This window comes from Thamnophis sirtalis, unplaced genomic scaffold, assembly GCF_051295495.1.
Source record: "Thamnophis sirtalis isolate CommonGarterSnake01/CBP01778 unplaced genomic scaffold, rThaSir2_p1.2 scaffold_14, whole genome shotgun sequence".
NCBI lineage: Eukaryota > Metazoa > Chordata > Lepidosauria > Squamata > Natricidae > Thamnophis > Thamnophis sirtalis.
The window spans coordinates 25,507,522-25,525,167 of record NW_028261394.1 but is presented as its reverse complement, the minus strand read 5'-3'; the positions used below and the strand labels follow the sequence as shown (position 1 = coordinate 25,525,167).

At 45.4% G+C, this 17,646-nt stretch overlaps 1 protein-coding gene across 3 annotated transcripts in view; it reads right to left on the bottom strand.

Annotated features, from left to right (window-relative positions):
* PEPD (peptidase D) overlaps positions 1 to 17,646 on the bottom strand; it is a 169,455-nt gene that overhangs the window by 106,274 nt on the left and 45,535 nt on the right. For all 3 annotated transcript variants that reach the window (XR_015698462.1, XM_087729027.1, XM_087729026.1), the window contains exons 6-7: positions 17,500 to 17,561; positions 8,851 to 8,895 (exon numbers count right to left, since the gene is read on the bottom strand). Coding sequence is in view for 2 of the 3 variants with exons in the window: in XM_087729027.1 (XP_087585153.1) it covers positions 8,851 to 8,895; positions 17,500 to 17,561 (107 nt within the window). In the remaining variant the exon portion in view is untranslated. The remainder of the gene's footprint in view (positions 1 to 8,850; positions 8,896 to 17,499; positions 17,562 to 17,646) is intronic.

The following is a 17,646-nucleotide window of genomic DNA, read 5'->3' as shown; positions in this document are numbered from 1 at the left end:
GATCCCAGGTAACCTACCCACTCAGATCAAAACTACAGTTTTTGCAGAAATTGCTCTACGTCCTAATTAGATAACTACAATAATTTTTTAATCAAAGTCGTTTCCTAAAAGAAGAGTGTTTTAAAAGTACAATTCCATTTTTGTTTCTGCCAAAAGCAGATCCAGTGATGCCTCAAACCCAGGCCTCTAAGTCAAGGCCCAGAGGAAATGGTTGGTTTGAAAAATGTGCAGAACGTGGTGATTTCTCACCAACTGCTACAGTAATCTTATCTAGATCTCAGTAATAGTAGTGCTGGCCTCCCTGGGCAGATTTGTTGCAGAGATAGAAAGAATGTTTACAGGCAGTCCTCAACGTACAACTATAATGGAGCCTGCCCATTACGCTGACCAGGCATGGCAGTCATAAAGTGGGTCACTCACATGACGAATCCACAGAGTCCACATTGTTCTAAGTAGCAAAGCTATACAATCACAAGTAGTAGAGAACAACAGAAGGGTAGCTGAGCCATGCAGAAACAGTCAGTCAAGTACTTCCATATTTTCAGAGGCATCACGGTTGAGCCATGAATTGTATATGGGATAAGGATTTTCTCTTTACACCCCAGAATGATCTGCCTGAACTTTCTTCAGGTGTGTGTACCAACTCCAGGAATTCCCAGGAATTCTGAAAACATCAGGAATCTACCAGATTAGGGAAGTTTCAGAGAATAACCATAGATCAAGAGGGACACATGTGGCCCTTCCGGGATCTGTTTTTGACTGCGATGGTCTCCTACATCCCGCTGCCAGTGAAAACAGAGCTCAGGAGAGCCACTCATGCAACCAAAAACAGAGCCTCGATGAGTCGAGCTGGCCATGCCCCCCCCGGCACCCGGAAGGTCAATACAATACAATAGCAAAGTTGGAAGGGACCTTGGAGGTCTTCCAGTCCAACCCCCTGCCTAGGCAGGAAACCCTACACCACCGCAGACAAATGGCTATCCAACAAAGACTTCCAGTGTTGCAGCATTCACAACTTCTGGAGGCAACTTCTGTTCCACTGATTAATTGTTCTCGCTGTCAGGAAATTTCACTCAGTTCTAAGTTGCTTCTTTCCTGGATTAGTTTCCACCCATTGCTTCTTGTCCTATCCCCAGGTGCCTTGGAGAATAGCTTGACTCCCTGTTCTTTGTGGCAACCCCTGAGATATTGGAAGACTGCTATCATGTCTCCCCTAGAGGTGGCACAGTGGTTAAATGCAGCACTGCAGGCTACTTCAGCGGACTGCAGTTCTGCAGTTCGGCTGTTCAAATCTCACCGGCTCAGGATTGACTCAGCCTTCCATCCTTCCGAGGTGGGTAAAATGAGGACCCGGATTGTGGTTGGGGGCAATATGCTGACTCTGTAAACCGCTTAAGAGAGGGCTGAAATCCCTATGAAGCGGTATATAAGTCTAATTCGTAATTCCTAATTTAATGGGTTTATATGCCGCCCAATCCCAGGGGGACTCAGGGCGGCTTACAAATACGAATGAAATAAAAAATAACATACAGGGGGAGAATACAAACATTAACAAACAGTTTAACAACCCAACATACATCCGGTTTAATTGGGGGTTGAACCTGATTTGAATCAGCAACCCCAGGCCTGCCGGAACAGCCAGGTTTTGGTGGCTTTTTGGAAGGCCGCAAGGGTGGGAAGGGTCCGGATCTCTGCTGGTAACTCATTCCACAGAACCGGAGCAGCTACAGAAAAGGCTCTCCCCTCAGTGGTCGCCAGTCAGCATTGACCGGCCGACGTCACCCGGAGGAGGGCTAACCTGTGAGTTCTTATAGGACATTGGGAGATGTGTAGCAGGAGACGGTCTCTCAGATATCCAGGTCCAGTAGCGCGTCCAGAGACTAATAGGGAGCCAGTGCAGCTCGCGGAGGATAGATGTAACACGGGTGTACTGAGGTACACCTGATATCGCTCGCGCAGCTGCATTCTGGACCAACTGCAGTCTCCGAACACTCTTCAAGGGCAGCCCCATGTAGAGTGCGTTGCAGTAGACGAGCCTTGAGGTGACGAGGGCATGAGTGACCATTTGAAATGCCTCTCGGTCCAGATAGGGTCGCAACTGGTGCACCAGGCGAACCTGGGCAAAGGCCCCCCTGGTCACAGCCAACAAATGATGTTCTAAAGTCAGCTGCAGATCCAGAAGGACACCCAGGTTGCAAGCTCTCTCTGAGGGGTGTAAACTTTCATCCCCCAGGCTAATAGATGGAAAATCCAGACTATCCTTGGGAGGAAACATCAAAAGCCACTCGGTCTTGTCTGGATTGAGTGCCAACTTGTTTACTCCCATCCAGACCCTAACAGCCTCCGGGCACTGGCACATCACTTCCACTGCTTCGTTGAGTTGGCACGGGGCGGACAGATACAATTGAGTATCGTCCGCGTATTGGTGGTACTTGATCTCGTGCCAGCGAATGATCTCACCCAGTGGCTTCATGTAGATATTAAATAAGAGGGGGGACAGGACCGAGCCCTGCGGCACCCCATTTTTGAGGGACCTAGGAGTCGACCTCTGTCCTCCAACCAACTCCGACTGCGACCTGTCAGAGAGGTAAGAGGAGAACCACCGTAGAACGGTGCCTCCCACTCCCACCTCCTCCAGTCTTCGCAGAAGGATACCATGGTCGATGGTATCGAAGGCCGCTGAGAGGTCAAGAAGCACCAAGATAGAGGACAATCCTCTATCCCTGGCCCGCCAGAGATCATCGGTCAGCGCGACCAAAGCAGTTTCAGTGGAGTAACCAGTCCTGAAACCCAACTGGAAGGGATCAAGATAGTCAGCTTCATCCAAGGACCGTCGGAGTTGAAAGGTCACCACCTTCTCATCAACCTTCCCAACAAAGGGTAGGTTGGAGACTGGATGATAGTTATTAAGAATAGCTGGATCCAGAGAAGGTTTCTTAAGGAGGGGTTTCACCACCGCATCCTTTAGGGGCTGCGAGAAAGATCACTCCTGTAGAGAGGTGTTAATGATTCTCTGGAACCAGCCTCGTGTAACCTCACTGCTGGCAGAGACCAGCCAGGAGGGACACGGGTCCAGTAAACAGGTGGAGGCACTTACCGCTCCCATGGCCTTGTCCACTTCCTCAGGAATAACAGGTTGGAACTCAATCCAAGGACTCCGATCAAGGCCCACCCCTGGCATCTTGGCAGGAACTGCCCAAGTGGAGTCCAGGTTCATCCGAATATGGGCGACTTTGTCCGACAGAAACTGGACAATTTCCTCAACTCTTCCCTGTAAGGGCTCCTCCGCATCCCTCCCCTTCAGAAGGGAGCAGGTGATCCTAAACAGGGTGGCTGGGCGAGATTCTGCAGACGCAATAAGAGCGGAAAAATGCGCACATTTTGCTGCCCGTATCGCCACGAGATAAGTCCTAATATAGGCTCTTAGCAGTGCTCGGTCAGATTCGGAGTTACTGGCCCTCCAGCGTCGCTCTAGACGTCTCTTTTGGCGCTTCATCTCCCGGAGTTCCTAGGTAAACCAAGGAGCCCTCCTGGATCCACTGTCAGGGAGAGGCCGCAAAGGCGCAATCCAGTCAAGAGCCCCAGCCACCGCTATATTCCAGGCAGCAACCAAGGACTCTGTCGGGCTGTGGGCAAGAGAGTCAGGTATATCCCCAAGCTCCGTTTGAAATCCCAGAGGGTCCATTAGGCGCCTGGGGTGGAACCAACTGCAATTGCTATTGCTATTAAACTAGACATACCCAGTTCCTGTAACCGTTCTTCATATGTTTTAGTCTCCAGTCCCCTAATCCTATTTCTTGCTCTTCTCTGCACTCTTTCCAGAGTCTCCACATCTTTTCTACATCATGGCGACCAAAACTGAATGCAGGATTCCAAGTGTGGCCTTACCAAGGCATTATAAAGTGGTATCAACCCTTCACGTGATCCTTCTGTTTATGCAACCTAGAACTGTGCTGGCTTTTTTGGCAGGTTGTCAAACACAACCCTGATGCTGCCCTCAGTGAAATGGCGTTTGACACCCACCCCACCCCCCGCCATAGTTCGTGTAGGTTTCGGAAGGAGTTTAACTTTCTACATCTGACTTCTCTGGACATGACTGCAAAGCTGCCCAAAGCTGCCCAAAGGCTCGTATTAAAGTGGCCGTCCACAAGGACCCATGAATCCCTCTGCCAGTTACTGCGGTTGTGTCAGGGGCTGCCTACTCTACCCCCGGACATTTGGTTTCTCCTTCCGAAGGGCGAGGCTCGGCTTTTCTTCCCACTGAAATCACCCCCCCCCTTGGGTTTCAAATTCTGCTTCAAGCTATTGGGGAATGCCAGGTGCTTCAGGACTTAGTACCCTTGCATGGCCCGCCCACCCTTTAATTGGGGTACTAAGTCTTGGCATGTGCTCTTTTATCCGAGTATAGAATCTGATTACGCTCAGGCACCAGGCTCGAGCATGACGCTAAGCAATAATGTGGCTCAGTGAAGCCAGTCCCCGAGTCAGACTCTGGGCTCATCCATCCATACTCGCTACACAACACCAGGCAGCTTCTGGTGTTTCCAGACAACCTGAACAAGAGAGGAAGATGAGGAGCGTGTCCTTCAGAGGCCATCTCACTTTCCGTAAGCAGCACAAGAACATGACTGTTGTTTACAACTGTTCCCCATAAAAGGCTGGGCTTTGATTGGTTTTCTTTCTACAGGGTGACTACCAAGGATGAGTTTCCCTACTGAGGCCCTTGGACCGATTGCAAATTTGAGGCATAAATCCTTCGAAGTCTTGGTCCCCTCTGCCCAGGGGCATTTTAAATTCAGAAAAGACTTCTGCTCCTTCTGCACAACACCTGGCCTTAAGCCATACATCAAAGGACACAAGTCTTCATTGGTACCTTCAGAATTTTGAAAGGTGCTCTCCCAAAATGGGTATCAGGCAGAGAGTGGACACAAATTTGGTGAGATTATCCCTATAATCTCTTCCAGGTGCTTCCTTTCTCTTTTTTCCCCCAGACCATGGGACTTTCATGCATAGCATCAGCTACACTCACCAACTATTTTCTATTTGAACAAAGGCATAATGGCAGAGGGGAATCCCAAATGGCCTGTTTGCTGCTAAAGATTGAATGTCAGGCCTGTCCCAGCTTGGGCATTCAGGAAAGAAAGACCCTCGACTCCATCTGTAGTTAAGGTACTTTACCTAGTACATTGGGTCAGTGGCTCTTACTAAGAACCAAGTGGTTACAGCGTAAGAACAGCCAGATCTGAGGATTCCCATAAAAACACAGTAACTTTCTCTTCCCCCAGGCCCTCCTCCCTTGGTCCCTTTCTTCGTGTCCAGTAAGGTTCAAATCAGTCGTTTTGGTAACAGTTCTAAAGTTTGGCATCTCTTTGGTGAGCATTTGCACTCGGTTCCCCTGCAGGTGTCCTTGGATGGTTCAACCATTGTCTCTGGTTGGCACATCTACTTCCTTGTCATCCCCCCCCCCTCCTTGTATCCTCCCTTCCCCCCTCCCCATACTTTATGGCAGATGCCATCGAAGTGAAGCAAAGTTGCAGCAGTGTGATGGCAGATCTGACACGGGCATTTTTTCCTCTCATCATACCATCATTTTTTTTTATTAAAAGAATCAAAAGACTAAGAGCAAGCGGGCATAGGATCTGAAGAGCATGGCACATGATGCTACCTAGTACATTGGGCCTGTGGCTGTGATACTAAAAACTCAATCCATAAATTAGTCTAAAGATCCAGCTGTGCTGGACTTCAAGTTGGCAAAAATAGTAGATAAGAGTTGACCTGATGAATTTTTTAATGGAGTCCCCTCCCCAAACTCCCCTCCAGGTAATGTGAAAGCTATATTTTAGTCTGAAAAGTCAAAAAAGTACACCAAGAAAGCAAGAAATTGCCACTTTTTTTCTGTAGCCGAGAAGAGGAGGCAGCATGGGAGTCAGAGTCAGTCAGCATCAGGGCAACCTAAGAGTTCTGAGGAGGAAAAGGGAATGGAGCTGGCAAAGAGAGAGAGAGAGGGAGGGAGAGAGCCTGGGCCATCCGTCAGCCCTCAGATGGAGAGTCAACAGCCCCCAGGTCTGGAAGTGGCCGATAAGGAAGAGGAGGAACAGCTAGGTCCAGTGCCTGCTGCATGGATGTGCAAAAGGCAGAGGAGAGGAGAGGAGTGGAAATCTGTGGGCCGGTCCTTGGGACAGAAAAGCCACCACTGTTAGCGAAGCCTCACCTTAGCTCTGGGGCAGACAACTATTCATCTCCCTGCTGGACGGACTAAATAGCCTGAGGTGAGAGAGAAACTTTTTGCTGGGGCTGCTGGGGCTCCTAATTAAAGGAATCTTTGCATTGACGTCAGAGGTTTTGTCATGTTTGGGGAACTGGGTCAGAACATCTAGAAAGTGAATACAGTTAGCCCAACAATCTCAAGCAGAAATTGCTGGCAGAATACAGGAAGACCACAGATTATGAAAGAACGGAGAGCCATGGCTCCCTGTGAACTCCATGCTGTCTTCTGCTTCTCCTTCATTTGTGCTACATCGTCAACCTGTATACTACCAGGGAGGGGTTGGGGAACAGATTCAAAAAAGCCCACAATGATTATCCTGCCTCAACAAATGTGACAACATACTTAGATCTTCTTCTCTTTCTCTCTTCAACTGTCTGTCAGGCCTGCAGTTATATACCTTTTAGGATCTTTGGCCTGCCACACTCTCTATTATTTTCCTATGCTGTTTCATTAGTATAGTAATTGGGAGGGGGAATAGAAAGGAGTAGAATTGTGGAATGTGTTGTTGTCATTCTTTTTTAGAAGCCCAAGGTCATCTTTTGTCTCCGCACCTCTGCACCTGACCAGAATCAGCTGGGTGGAGATGCCAGCGTGGGCAAAGAAGATTGGACCATGTCATGAATTTATGGGTTGGGGATAAGATCAAGAACTTTCAACTGGGTGGAATCCCAGGAAGTTTTCAGAATTGGGATTTCCAAAGATGTGCCAACATGTCTGTCTTATTAAATTGGAACTTTAAAGAAAGTTTTGCCTTGGACTCTGATTTAATTCTGCGTGATATTTGGAACGCTGACACTGTCCTCTTTTGAGCCACAAGAAACTGACCAGTTTGAACAAAAGGGCCTTTATTTTCCAACAGCAGAAGGCTGTTTAATAAGGTGAGTCTTTTAACAAAGAATTAAAAATTAAGCAATATCACCGCTGTGCCACCCTTTAGGACTCTTGATTCTTCTAGGTGGCATCTGCTAATGTCAGACGCCACTGACATTCAAGTGTAATTAAAGAGAACATCTATAAATTTGCCAGCGGAATGCATCAGAATTAATGCCTTTAAAATGGATCCCCAAAGAAAGCAATAATAGGCTGACATTTATATAACATTACCCATTCTGCCAGCCATTCAATTAATACTTCCTTGGGTAGTCAGTGAAGGAACATTAATTATAATGAATCTATTTGTATTTGTACCTACACAACAGCTAACACTAATGAATTTTACAGCAAATTAACAAGAATCGTTAAGTAGTATTTCATTTTTCTTCCTGGGCTGCTATATAATGACCGCTGTCATGAGCTGGGCAACCAAAATGCTTCCTTGTAGGCAACAGGAGCGCTCAGGAGACAAGAGGCTCCCTTCTCAAAGAGCCGCTTCAGTAGAAGCTGCCGTGCAAAATTCCTTGGCCTTTGATAAGCCTGCGTTCTCTTCTCTCCCCTTTCTCACTTCATGGCAACTCTAATTGGATGCTGCCTTTCAGAACAGTCTTTATCATTGCAATGGAATAAAAGAATTTATTTTGGGGGGAAAAAACCTTTTAAAACCGAAAGCAGCAATTCAACGTACAGTACAATGTCCAAGCAACTTTTGGTTATTTATTTATGGTCCCAGACTAAAACCATTAGACTCAGATTCTTCTGGACAGCTCCACTGTTACATACAAATTTGAAATATTAACATATTAATGAACAACCCATCTTGGATGGCAACCCGTCTTTGCTAGTGCCAGGTGTCTCAGGCGGAGGGGAGAGGAAAGGTCTTCCTTCAGACACTTTGCAAGCAGGGGAAGAACCTCTGACATTTCCGGGGCTCAATAGGTTGCTTTCCTGCTTTCCCTGTGTTGGACTCACAGAAAATGGCAACATCAGATGCTGAGGGTCAAGAAATTTGAGAGATCCCTGATAGAGAGACTCTGGTCATGTGGTCATTTAAAAGTCTTTTGGGGATACAATATTAAAGTAGATTAGTGTATTTATGGGAAATCTTCAAATGTTAATTTAATTAACATTGTTAATTAAACTAAATTAAACTAAAATTGTTAATGTAATGTTGAATTATACGCCAAAATTATGGCATCTGACTGTTTTATCAGGAATTATGGTTGTAACATACAAGCAAAAAGAAATCTCATATAATTTCAGATATCAAGGAAGAGTTGTCAGAAATGTGACAGGAATATTGGAAAAAACAATGTTTTCAACTAATCAACTGATGCAGTAATATATGTTATTATGGCAAGCATTCTGTCATATTTTACAATAATGTCTTGCACTGTTTATATTATAGTACTGAATTCATTGTTAAACCAGTAACTAATGAATATACAATATTAGCTTTTTTTTTCTTTTCCTTCTTAGTCTGTATTTTTAGTTTGTACTTTTAATTTTATTTTAAGTATTTTTTTTTAAGAATAAGCATTGCTTTGTTAAAATAAATAAATAAATAAAAGGGGGTGGGGAGGTTGATACTCCACTCCTGTCCTCCCATTAAGACTTGTCTCCTGTGAAAACACAGACCCAGTAGTTCTCTGCTCAAAAACAGAGACATCAAGGTAACAACTGGAATATTAATGTGAGGAATGACTTACCATTCTGCAATTTCAGGATGGAGAATTGTATTGTTTACTGTAAACCTACAGGAGAAAAAAGAAAAGGTAAAAGAGAAATAAAAATTAACTCTATTAGTGGCTCATCTGGAATTCATTTCTGATCAGGAATTCATACAAGACTTAGCCTAAAATATAACCCTGATTTCAACATATGCAGAGTAACTGCCATGGATAGGATAGATTTCCATTTAATGCAAAGAAGGAACAGGGGAGACATATAGCAATGTTCCAATATCTCAGGGGATGCCACAAAGAAGAGGGAGTCAAACTATTCTCCAAGAAACCTGAGGGCAGAACAAGAAGCAATGGGTGGAAACTAATCAAGGAGAGAAGCAACTTAGAACTGAGGAGAAATTTCCTGACAGTTAGAACAATTAATCAGTGGAACAGAAATTTCCTCCAGAAGTTGTGAATGCTCCAACACTGGAAGTTTTAAAGAAGAGATTGGATAACTATTTGTCTGAAGTGGTGTAGGGTTTCCTGCCTAAGCAGAGGATTGAACTAGAAGACCTCCAAGGTCCCTTCCAACTTTGCTATACTGTTAGACCTCCAAATAAATCCCCCTTCCCAGAATAATTTATAATGTTAGAGATACAACAAGTCAAGAGAAGAGAGAACCAGAAAATGCTACACAGAGAAAACATTCACGCTCCTTCAGCATCCTTTTTGCGGCCATAAAAAGCTAGATTCAAGTCCAGGAATTCTGCCAGCAAGTTTTCTCGGATGGTCATTAAAAAAAAAAAACAGCAATGACCAGTTGCAACAAAAAAATGAAATGGTATGTGGGAATGGCTTTGGGAAAGGAAGTAGTGAAGGGAAGGAGATGCTGCCTAGAGAACGGTCAGATAAGAGAAGGCAAAGCCCGCAGCTGCATGATGGGCAGAGAAAGAGGCTGAGAAGGGACAACCTCCACTCCCAGTTCTCCAGCTGTTATGCAGATGGTGAGAGATTTGTATTTTCAGATTTGCAAAATGCAGGTAACCTGGCATTACCACGAAGTAGAATTAGCTCATCTGGCCATGCCTCTTGCTGGTTTAAACCAGTGGTCTCCAATCTTGGCAACTTTAAGACCTGTGGACTTCAACTGTCAGAGTTCCTCAGCCAGCTTTGCTGGCTGAGGAACTCTGGGAGTTGAAGTCCACAAGTCTTAAAGTTGCCAAGGTTGGAGATCAGTGGTTTAAACAACTGTTTCCTTGAAGGCAAATGAGTGAGATAATTGCCCATCACTCCCACCAGCTCTGTGAATGCATCCATTGCTCTGCTGAGAAGTGGCTGACTCTCATTGACTCTTTCTTTCCAAGGCTGCTGTGGGTGGAAGGTTTAACCAAGAAAAGCAGCTCTCAAGGCTAGCCCCTTCTCTCCGTAGTGCCATGCTACTCTTCCTATTCCTTTTTTTTTTCAGTTGAAGAAGCTAAGATGGCTAGTGAGGAGAGGAAGCAGCTGGAACAGCTGCTCGGGGAATTGCCCAGGGAAATCAGTTTTCTCTGCAAGATCTTGCAGTGGAATAGTGGGAGAATTGGAGCATTGTGGGTGGGGATGATCGAGCGTGTAGGAACTCTGTGTAGCAACAGTATTTAGGCAGGTCACGATAACGCCTTCAGTTCTCACCCGAGGCACAAATGACCAGGCTCAAATTATCTTACTTTATGTAAGCACATTAGGTGAAAACCCTCCTCTTTGGAAAAGACTCTAATAGAGGTAGTCCTCGGCTTAGCACCACAATTGATCCCAAAATTACTGTTGCTAAGCAAGACATTTGTTAAGTGAGTTTTGCCCCATTTGATGTCTTTTCTTGCCGCAGTCATTAAGTGAATCACGGCAGTCCTTCAGTTAGTTAACACGGCTGTTAAAGTGAATCAGGCTTCCCCATTGACTTTGCTTGTTCGAAGGTTGCAAAAGATCATCACATGACCCCGGGACCTTGGCACCGTCGTAAATACAAGTCGGTTGCCAAGCCTCTGAATTCTGATCCCGTGATTGTGTGCAAGGGTCCTGGGGGTGTAAAATGGCCATAGGTCGCCTTTCTTCAATGGCATTTTAACTTTGAATGGTCACTAAATGAAGCGTGGTAAGTCAAGGACTACCTATGTTGGGGAAAAAAGAAGGAAAGAGGACAACCAACCGCAAGGTGGATGGACTTGGTTATGGTGGGGATGAATGCACCGTTGGCGACTTGATAGAACAGATTCAGATAGATCCGTCATGGAGATTTATTCATATATGTCAGTGGTCTCCAACCTTGGCAACTTTAAGACTTGGGGACTTCAACTCCCAGAGTTCCTCAGCTGGCTGAGGAACTCTGGGAGTTGAAGTCCACAGGTCTTAAAGTTGCCAAGGTTGGAGACCACTGATCTATGTGATCACTTGGAGTCAAAAACAACTTAATAGAAAAAAAGATTAATGCTGGTGCAGGGCTCCTGTCTAGATGTGAGGAAGCGGGAGAATGAGCACCTGGTCTCTATTATCCAGGAAAGTATTACGTTTCTTCCACACCATAGCACCCTGATGGCAAACTTATGGCATGCGGGCCACAGGTGGCACACAGAGCCATATTAGTGGGCACACAAGCTCAGCTTCTGTACCAGCCAGCTGACCTTTGGGCCTTCTCCGGTGGGCCTCGGGGGAGGGGGAAGGTTCTGGAGCCTGGAGAGATCGAAAAACGGGCCTTCTGGTCTGAAGTCAGCAAACATGCCATTTTCAGCCTCTGGAGGGCCTTTGGGGGGGAAGGGAAGGGCACTATGCCCTCCCCAACCATCTAGAAAGGGTCTGTAGCCCAGAGAGGGTGAACAATGGGTCCACTATGCCATCACGTGCCAAAAGCGAGGGTTACGTGGGGGAGGGGGGGAGGCTGCACGCATGTGTGTGTGGGGGGCATAGAATTATGAAGGTGGGCACACGCGTGCACAATGCCCCTGTGCTCCCCCCATTTTTGGCACATGCTGGCAAAAAGGTTTGCCATCACTGCCATAGCAGGATGGTGGAACTTGAGAGAGGCAAGAAGAGAGGAAGTGTGGTGGAGTGCAACCTGGATGCCAGGATGCAGGGGGTCTATTCCAAGGAGCAAGAGACAATCACTTTCAATCTGTAAGAGAGAAAGAGGGGGAAGACAGCTTCTCCCTAATTGTTCCCGGAGTATATGCTTTATAGGAGTGTCAGAATTTTTTTTATTTGGATAAGATTCCATCTATGAATATACATGATAGCAGTCTTCGAGTATTTGAGGGGCTGCCACAAAGAAGAGGGTGTCAACCTGTTTTCCAAAGGACCAGAAGGCAAGAGAAGAAACAATGGATGGAAACTAACCAAGGAGAGAAGCAACCTGGAATTAAGGAGAAACTTCCTAACAGTGAGAACATTTCAACAGCTTGCCTCCAGGAGTTGCAGGTGCATAAATCTGGAGGATTTAAAAAGGAGGATGGACAGCCAATTGTCTGCAATAGTATAGTCTCCTGCTTGAGCAGGGGGCTAGACTAGAAGACCTCCAAGGTCCCTTCCAGTTCTATTCTGAGTGATTGGATGAGGAACAATGAAGACATCTGCTTGGAAGAATTATGTCTTTTTTCTTAGTTTTTGGAGCCTGACAGGAAGGTTGAACAATAGTAAACAGTAATCCACAGGTGATGTTTCTTTCTCAACAGAAATGAAAGGGAATTCTTGTAAAGCCAAAAAAAGTCAGGTGTGAATCAATATCTTCAAGAATGCCAGCTAAGAAATTAACTACTTCTGGTAGCATTCAACATTTGAGACTTTCTTCTGCCAACCAGGCTACAGAAATACATTTGATTACTACCGTATGATCTTGCTCCATGCCTTGGCTATAATCCTATCAATGCTTAAAAGGCGGCATTCAATTTCAAGAAGAGAGCCAGATCTGCTCAGCCCTGCTCTCAACACGCCTCTGGAAGTTGAATAAAATAGAGTAATTTTAGCCAATAATCACTTGAGCTCCTCAAGGCCATGCGATTCTGGCACTCTGCAGAAGAGAGTCACCATAGGGTGACAAAAAGAAGCGGATCTAATGAGATTTGCCTGCTCTGAACATCAAGGAATCCTTTTTTTGCAAGGGCTTAAGGCCATTATATCCCCGGCAAATAAAAAGGTAGTTTAGTACAAAGGCAAAATGAAAATGAAAATGCAGAAAAGCATTCAACATAAAGGCAGCCAGCCACACAGCCCATCGATGAGAGAACTGGTACATTGAACAATGCATCTTTGTTTCGACTCCAAGCATCCCACTACGTTCCTCACAAGCAGGGAGGAAGGTATGCCACAAAGACCTGCAAGCTGCATCAGGAAGATCAGAAAATAATTGTGGAATTGAGATCAATAGGCAGAGCAAGACATTGAAAGAGTCTGCCGGGAGAACAGCCTGCTGGGAGCAAGAACGATGGAAAACAGCCATGGCTTCTGTGTCAGCCGGCTGCCTTGTTGAGGAAAAGCCGAGAAGCGTCCAAATGGCCATTCAGGTTGGAGAAAGGCACAGCAGGCAAAGCAAACGCCAGACGTCCATCTTCAGCTTCAATCCTAACATTTCCCCCATTTCTACAGGGCTGAGAATGGATCCTTCTCTGCAAAGGGCTGATGAAAGGCAGCCCACTAGAGCAGGGGCCTCCAACCTTGGCAACTTTAAGGCTTGTGGACTTCAACTCCCAGAGTTCCTCAGCCAGCTTGCCAAGGCTGGAGACGTCCCTGATGGAGGACAGGACTTTGTCACCAGTGGGGTCTTGTTTGTGACCTAACTCCCATGTGCATTGGCTAATCCAGGGGTCAGCAACCCACAGCTCTGGAGCTGCATGTGGCTCTTTCATCCCTCTGCTGAGGCTCCCTGTTGCTGGTCAGCTCTACAATTGATAGGGCTTTCGGTTAGGACAGGTAGAGAAAAAGGATGCCCCACTAGGAGGAGACTCTATGGTGGGGGAACCGGGCTTCCAGTCAGCAGAGGAAAAAGGTGCTACGCTAGGAGGAAACTATGTTGGAGGAACCGGACTTCTGGTCGGCAGGAGAAAAAAGATGCCATGCTAGGAGGAGACTCTATGGTGGGGGAACCGGGCTTCCAGTCAGCAGAGGAAAAAGGCGCTATGCTAGGAGGAAACTATGATGGAGGAACTGGACTTCTGGTCGGCAGGAGAAAAAGGATGCCATGTTAGGAGGAGACTCTATGGTGGGGGAACCGGACTTCCAGTCGGCTCCAGAATTGAACAGGGGGCTTCCGGTTAGGACCTTTTGAGTGTTTAAGTGTTCCCAACCCCTGGGCTAATCCTTGCTGTATTGGCTACAGCATGGGGTAGCTCACCTCAGCCAACTCACTGTGGGCAATATACTACAGTCAACTCGCCATGAGATAACTCATTGCAGGACAATTCAATATAATTATTTAAAATAATTTTAAAAATATTTTAACTTCTGCCAGTCACATTTCATTTTGTCCCTCTTTGATATCCTTTCTTTAATGATTCTATTCCACTATTTCTTCAATATTACTACTGTCCCACTGCAAGTTGTCGTAGACCCTATTGACTATGTTTTTTTATATATTCATTTCACTAACATGTATATTCTTGGTGCATTTTTTGCCTGTTAAATTTTTATAAAAATCATACAAATCCCCAAACTATAACATTTAGAAATCTATAAATATTGAAGCTTAGTTTGCATAGCAGTTTTGGAAATGCAAATGAAGTCATTCAAAATGAAAAAGAACCCTCCCACCAAAACGTTACCCATCTTCAATGACCAGAATAGCAATAACGCTGCCATCAAATTCCTCCAAATAGAGAAGCCGTGGTTTTCTTTTGGAAAAACCCAAAGCAGCCTTTGTTATCTTTTCTGAAGTAGAGATACGTGACAGGATGTTTCCATGTAGATTAGTCGTAAAGATTCTTACGGAGGATGCAGAAACTGGGAAGGTTTTTCCCTTATAGCCCAATTAAGTGCCAGCACTCCATATCAAAGCCCCCCACCCCCAATGTGGATAAAGGACTTGGAGACTGGCCCTCAGCCAAGAATACCGTGCCAAGAGGTTGGAAGAAGCCTAACGAGAGATTGAGGATGGGAGCCCTGACATGTGAGAAGCTGCAAGCAGTGCTCACCACATCAAGGCGGCTCTTTTACTGACAGAAGGCAGAGATGATCCATAGCTGTCAAAAGGCGACAGGGAGATCAGTCGATGCCCCATGGATAGAATGCAAGGAAGCCTCTGCTAATCCAGACAGACAGAACTGCCAGGATGACTGGAAATCTCTTTGCAAGAAATGAGGAAGACAGAAGAGGCCCCATTCTTCTTTTTGTCAGGCCTGCAGCCATCTTTTCTTTTGGATCTTTGGCCTGCCACACTTTCTATTATTTCTATTGTGGGGAAATGAGAGGGGGGATTGTACGGAGTTAGATGATATGTAGCCAAAACAAAATTCTTTCTAGAAAGCCAAGGTCATCCTTTGTCTCTGCACCTCTGCACCTGACCAGAACTGGATGGGTGGAAGCTGCCAGCATGGCAGGGGGAGATTGGACCATGGGATGGACTGGTGGGTATGGGGGCAAGATCTTGAACTTTCAACTGGGTGGGGAAAAGCGGGAAGCTTTCAGATTTGGATTTTTCCAGATGGCCAACATGGCTCTCTTAATGAATTGGAACTTTGAAGAATCCTTTGCCTTGGACTCTGATTTGCTTTTGGATGCTATTTGGAATCCTGACACTTTTCCTTTAAAAAAAAAATGAAACAGAGGCCATTATACACCTGCGTATGTATTCAGGGGGCTTTTAACATAGCATCTGGCCCAAGTCAGATGTGGAACTGGGATACATTTTTGCATTCAAAGTAGTCACTCTGCACAAAACTGTGAGAGAGTTTTGTGTACAGGTAGTCCTCGGTTTACAACAGTTCATTCAGTAACAGTTCAAAGTGACCACAGCACTGAAACGTGACTTATGACTTATTTTTCACACCTACAACCATTGCTGCATCCCCATGGTCACCTGATGAAAACTCAGATGCTCGGCAACTGACTCACATTTATGACGGCTGCAGTGTCCCATGGCCACGTGGTCTCCTTTTGCAAACATGACAAGCCATGTAGCAAGGAAGCCAGAGACGCCGTGTTGCTAATTTAAAAACCGTGGTGATTCCCTTAAGAAGTGTGGCAAGAGGTTGTGAAATAGGCAAAGCTCACTTAACAAATGGAACAGAAATGTTGGGCTCAACTGTGGTTGTAAGTCGAGGACCATTTATATTAGGGACATATCCTCTACATTTATAATATCTGAGATATTATAAATATTATAAATGCCTCTCCTCAATTGCACCATCCCATCCCATTAGAATTGGCAGAAAAGGCCGGTCACAAGGACCCTCAGCCAGGGACCTACATTTGGTGGGTCCCAGGAACTGCACCTTCTCTACCATGGGGCCACCAGGGGAATATTTCCTCCCCTCAAGTCAGGTTAGTTCCAACTCTTGTCATCATTTTCTGAAAGTCCCTCAAGATCTGGTTATGTTTTGGGATCATGTATTCCCCATGGGCTACGACATCCCAGGGAGCTGAAGGCATTCCTAGGTGGCTTCACTCAGGTTGATCTTTTGCTCCGATTACAGATTAACAGAGTTGGAAGGGACCTTGTAGGTCATCTAGTCCAAACCCCCCACCAAGCAGGAGACCCTACACCATTTTTGACAGATGACAGCCCACTCTCTTCTGGAAAGCCTCCAGCAATGAAACTCCCACAACTTCTGAAGGCAACTTCTGTTCCATAGGTTGATTGCTCTCACTATTAGGAAATTACTCCTTATTTCCAGGTTGAATCTCTCCTTCTTCAGTTTCAATCCGTTGTTCCTCGTCTGACCTCCGGGTGCCTTGGAAAATAGGTTGACTCCCTCCTCTCTGTGGCAGCCCCTCAAATATTGGAAGACTGCTATCATGTCTCCCCTCACTAGACTAGCCATGCCCAACTCTTTTCATGTATTTTGTATATTTTAATTTTTGTTTTTTTTTTTTTATATTTTAATATGACATTTCCTATTTTTATAATGATTGTTTCTGTATATATATGTTGTTTTATTCATTGTTGCACAGTGCCCAGAATCACTGCTTATAAGATGTGTGGCACATAAATGCAATAGATAAATGAATGAATAAAGTCACAGAATTCTGAGCAAGTTGAGCAGGGCAAGGGAGGAAAGCAGTTATCACACAAAAATGGGGGCAACAAAGCATCATAGCTACAACAGCACACCAAAATAGAAAAGCCAGGAAGCACCTTCACCCTGGACTAATTAATGTTTTCCACTGGCATGTTGTTCTTTGTACTGCAATATAACTCATTTATCTTGCAAAGGATTCTCCTATGGAACGCTTCGATGTGCTTCAAATAGGCTGCAATCCATTATAAACCGCTAAAATGCTCCACTCTTTTGGAATAAAGTGATTTGATTCACAAATGTTTGTTATGAGTCTATACATAGAGTCTGGCTTCTTTTTCCTTCTGTTTTCTGCTACCATGGGGGGGGGGAATACAATTGAAGTGATATCATCTGAACTGGGAATGGTGGGCATCTATTTTTGTTTATTAGATCTTTCAGATAATTAGTCAATTGGGGATTCATCTGAACATTTCAAAGCCAGAAGATGACTTACTCGCTGATTTTGTCAAAAGACGCTTCCCTGGTCACGCTTCCACTGTCGGTGTTAATTCCTCGCTGGAAAAAAAGAGAGCAAATATAAGTTCTTCAGCAGCTGTTTGGTCTAAAAGCAGCCAAGATAAGACCTTCACCCAAGCAGTTT